Raw genomic sequence first — 5,073 nt, 5'->3', positions numbered from 1 at the left:
TTAATAAATTATAAATTTACTAAATTATTATTTTAATATATTAAAATTTTTCATCTATTATAATACTTTAATATGTACTTATAAAAAAAAAAAATTGTCAATAAAATAGTAAACTATAATATATTTTTCTTGATAGTTATTTATAAGTTTTAGTTCAGAACTAATCAACCAATATTTTTTAGTTTATATTATAGAGTAAGTTAATACTAAAGTTATATATTTGTTGAAATGTCTTGATTCTTGAAAACCGAATTGTAAAAAACCGATCCAACCGAATTATAATTTGGTTGGATCGGATTGGATTTGAATTTAGTTTGGACTATTTGGATCTATGTTTTGAAAACCGAAATTAATTTGGATTCACTTGATCGGATCGGATTAAACCGATCCATCCAAATGAACACTCCTACTTCCCATAATATAGGATTCATAAAACATTAAACATGAATAAGAAACAGTAGAGAGGCATTTTGATATTGTTTGAAGAAAGAAGATAGATGAAAAACGAAAAGCCAAACTCAAGTTACTGATACAGATACAGAACGATAGATTGATGGATGAATTTTGCAAAATTCAAGAGTGCTTATTGATGGATTATGATTTATGGGAAAGCAGATTGATAGATTTATTGGGTCTTGGTGGGTTGCCATGACTGATACCTGGTCCAATCTCTTTGACCAGGGTTGAGTGTGTGGCCCTTGGAATGGTAGATGTATTCATCCCCTTCTCCAGAGAAGTTCTCCTTGTGATCCAATCCATACCTCTTTGGCTTAAGCATTAGAAGCTGCAACAAACAAACAAATGTTTTGCTATAATAATAAGATACTACATAGTACATAGTACATAGTACATGATGGTGGAGTAAGTAGAAGGGAGGAGGGGTTACCTCATCTCCAGTGTGATCAGTTATAAAGTGCAGCCAACCATGCCATTCAGGTGGGACCTGAGAAGCATTGTAACGATCCTTGGAAGCATATTCCACCCACCTGTGTCTTCCTACAAACATTACCCAAACAGTTTGCTTTTTTTTTATTATTCATAAATAAAAAGTAATCAGATATATAATTTGATAAAACAATTGAAACCATGGTGATGTTTCTTTCAGGTTTAATAGAAAGTAGAAAGTCACCATATTGTGTCTGATGAAGCTTCTCATAGTATTTATTGCCAACTTTGTCAACACCCACTAGCGTAGCACCAATGTTGTGAATCTTCGTTTGCCTAAATCCAATCATTCAGATTCCAAAATTAATTATAACTCCCAAATAATTCATTCTAATACCTCAAACTCAACATGCTTAACCATAAAGAATGTTGCCACGTATTTTAGCCTTGGTTTCTTTCCGGTTTCCATTGCAAAAATGATTTTGAAACGGGCAAATAAAGAGCATATCATGCAAGGTTAGATTGAATACTTTTCATAAGAAACAATTTAGACGTTATGTGCAGTTCACTTGAGCAAGAAGAAAAAAGAATTGATTGAGTTAATTCCCTACACTAATAAATTAGTAGCTGATAGCTGAACCATAAATATATATATATATATATATATATAATAATTAATAATTAGTAATTAATAAGTCAAGGGGCTTTACTTACAAAAGATTTCCATCACTTAGACAATTCCTGAAACAAGCACACACAAAAAAAAAAGGTTAAATGCAGTTGCATGAATGGAACATGATAAGAATGAGATTCATGTAAAAGATAAAAACATTCTTTTATTTTCATATCATATGTCCACTCCACTATAACTTTTTGACAGAAAAACAAGTGGATTATCAATTATCCATCTGATTATATATACATCAATAACTACACTAACCCATTTCTTCTATGACTATAGAAATGATATGGCTTTCAACATTTTCATTATTACACAAATATCATCATCACTCGTGTCTGGTATCAATATTAGGAAAAAAACAGTCTATAAATCTGCATGTATTATGTATATTCTACTATTGATTAATTTAGAACTGGAAGAAACAATAGTGACATTGCCACATGAAATATCAATATCATCTCTTTATTACAATAAATTTCTAATAACCAACATGGGTAATTTTGCTTGCAAATAATCAAAAAAACAGTCCTTTTGGTTTTTCTGAATCTGAATCGTATAAACAGTCTTCTTACCCTTTTGTTCTTTCAAAAATGCCATCAATTTCATGACTTCCACACTAGCAAACCCTAAAGCGAATGCCTATAATTAATCTAATCTACGCAATATCATCAATCTATAATAATATTAGAGAATTCATTCTAATTTCGAAATAGAGAACCCTAAAAGATGAAATACCAACAAAAATAACCTAATCCCATATACAAACACTACCCTCAACTTGAGCGAAATGCATCTACGACACTGTAAAAGCCTATTTCCAAAAATCTAACAATCATCTAATCCCCACCCCTCTTTCTTCATCTCTTCATCTACAGATACGCATCATGAAATTATTACATACCACACTCAATACACACTAGAAGAAGTAGGTCAATATCAAATTGAACGAACAATAGCTCATTTTCGAGATAGATCTTTAATTCGATTAATTTTAGAGAAAGGAAAATAAATATAGATAGATGGAAGGGGAAAAGAACGAACAGAAATCCTTCTTCACGAAGCTCTCTTGCGAAGCTTACAAGACCCTTCTCTCTGATGCTCTTCAGAACGTTCCTCACCACGGAAGCCATTTCTCCCCCTTTCTTTCCTCCTGGATCGATCGATCGCCTCAACGTTTAACAGGATTCCTCACCCCTCTTTTGGGGTTTTAAATTGGAATCTTGTTTATTATTGTTCCCAAAACTCCAAAAATTGTATTGGTCAACTAAAAATAGTCAAATAATAATAATAATAATAATAATAATAATAATAATAACATCAAATCAATATTTTAAAAACCGGTTTTTTAATTGAACCGGTATGGAGATCGGTTTCCAGTTCGACCACCGGATCAACCGGTTTCTATAATTTTCATATTTTTCCTATATATATATATATATATATATATATATATATATATATATATATATATATATATATATATATATATATATATATATATATATATTCAGGTTCATTTAAGACTCATTCTAATTTTGTGAGACCGTGATACCAAATCTAAAAATAATTTTAAAATGCAAAATAAATGGAAAAATCCAAAAAAAAAAAATTTAAATATTATTTTCGGAACTTGAATTAACTAAAAAAAATAAAATATAAATATAAATAAATAAATAAAAATTCCGTTTTTTTTTTTTTGAAAAATACGTGAAATATTCTAAATAGAATATTACACTGACATATTCTAAAAAATAATTTTAAAATGCAGAATAAATGGAAAAATCTAAAAATTCTTTTTTTAAATATTATTTTCGGAACTTGAATTAACTAAAAAAAATAAAAATAATAAAAAAAATTCTATTTTTTTTTAAAATACATGAAATATTCTAAATAGAATATTACACTGTACATATTATAAAAATAATTTTAAAATGCAAAATAAATGGAAAAATCAAAAAATTCTTTTTTTAAATATTATTTTCTGAACTTGAATTAACTAAAAAAAATAAAAAAATACGTCTCACGGTCTCACAAAATATAGGTGGTCTCAAATGAACCTAACCATATATATATATATATATATATATATATATATATATATATCTATATATATATATATATATATATATATATATATATATAGGGTTAGGTTCATGTGAGAACAGTATTTATTGTGAGAACGTGAGAACACTACTTTATGTTACTATTCTGCTATTAATTTTGTATATACAACGTTATGACATTATTCATCAACAAATATATGAACAATCACACATAAATATTCACATTAAAATTTAGTATGTACAACTTTATGACATTATTCATCATCGAATATATGAAGAGTCACATATTTAACATTCACATTAAAATTTACTAAAATTACTACATATATATATATATATATATATATATATATATATATATATATATATATATATATATATATATAAATTTTATAGTAGAATGGCAATATAAAATTGAATATAATCATATTGTAATTACTACAATACTATACATATTAAATTCAAACAAGAATAATAGCAAACAAATGGTGTTCTCACGTTGTAACAGCCCGGAATTTCAAATGTTGATATAATTATGATTTTGGGGGTGTTTTAAGAGGGGACTCGGCGAGTTGGCGCCTAGACTCGCCGAGTAGGATCGTAGACCGGGTCGCGGGTTCGCGACTGGACTCGACGAGTCCAGATATGGACTCGGCGAGTCTGCGCTGTTTGGCGAAAACCCTAACCGTTCAGGTTTGGGACGTATAAGAGGCACTTATTGGCCGTCATTGTTCATTTTAGCCTTCTGAGAAGAACCCTAAATCGATTGGGTGCATCTGGAGCAAAGTTTAAGGGCCATTGTTGATCTTGGAAGGGTTGTGGTGCAAGGAAGAGAAGGGCTTGGCTAAAGGAACAGCAAGGGAGTCACGTTCTGAGGATTTGGGGACACAGAGGGCACATTATTCAGGTAAGAATTCGAATTATGCTCTGCTATGTTGATGTGTCATGGAATTAGGGTTTATGGAACCCCTTTGTGATTAGATTAAATGTTACCCTAGTCCCCCAAACGACTATAACCCTGTATTAGGACCTTAGAGGTCCAGAAGGTCCCATGCTTGTGTATTTCGGGACAATACTTATCTCAGGAAGCAGTTTGATCGACTGCATGGCATGGACTCGACGAGTCCGATGAGCAGACTCGGCGAGTAGCTTGAAGAATAACTGGGACTCGTCGAGTTGTTCTTCAGACTCGGCGAGTTGAGGCGGGGTGGCCCCGCGATTCTTCCAGGAGGAACTCGTCGAAGGTAGTATGGGCCCGTACTACTGAAAGCACAGGACCCATACGCGTATCAGGGAAACCATGGTCTCTAGGGTAGGGTTGCGAGAGTTGGATCCCAGGATTTTGGGAAGTGCCTGGGATTGGTAAGGTGTCTTCATTATGGAGATCTCGAGGCATGATGATAGCGGATCCGGATCAGGATCGGGAGATGGAGAGCGAGTTCC

At 31.5% G+C, this 5,073-nt stretch overlaps 1 protein-coding gene across 1 annotated transcript; it reads right to left on the bottom strand.

The window, feature by feature from the left end:
* Positions 1-444: 444 nt before the first annotated feature.
* On the bottom strand, positions 445-2,783 carry LOC145093559 (NADH:ubiquinone oxidoreductase, 17.2kDa subunit). Its single transcript, XM_079031710.1, has 5 exons — positions 2,609-2,783; positions 1,600-1,626; positions 1,130-1,221; positions 887-996; positions 445-784 (listed from the first exon to the last, which is right to left on the bottom strand). The coding sequence occupies exons 1-5, from the start codon at positions 2,695-2,697 to the stop codon at positions 626-628; spliced, it is 477 nt and encodes a 158-aa protein (XP_078887836.1). The 5' UTR covers positions 2,698-2,783; the 3' UTR covers positions 445-625.
* Between the last annotated feature and the right edge of the window lie 2,290 nt (positions 2,784-5,073).

The sequence above is a fragment of the Lactuca serriola genome, chromosome 3 (assembly GCF_051521515.1).
Source record: "Lactuca serriola cultivar US96UC23 chromosome 3, Lser_US96UC23_V15, whole genome shotgun sequence".
In the NCBI taxonomy this organism is placed as follows: domain Eukaryota; kingdom Viridiplantae; phylum Streptophyta; class Magnoliopsida; order Asterales; family Asteraceae; genus Lactuca; species Lactuca serriola.
This window is presented reverse-complemented; position numbering and strand designations above follow the sequence as displayed.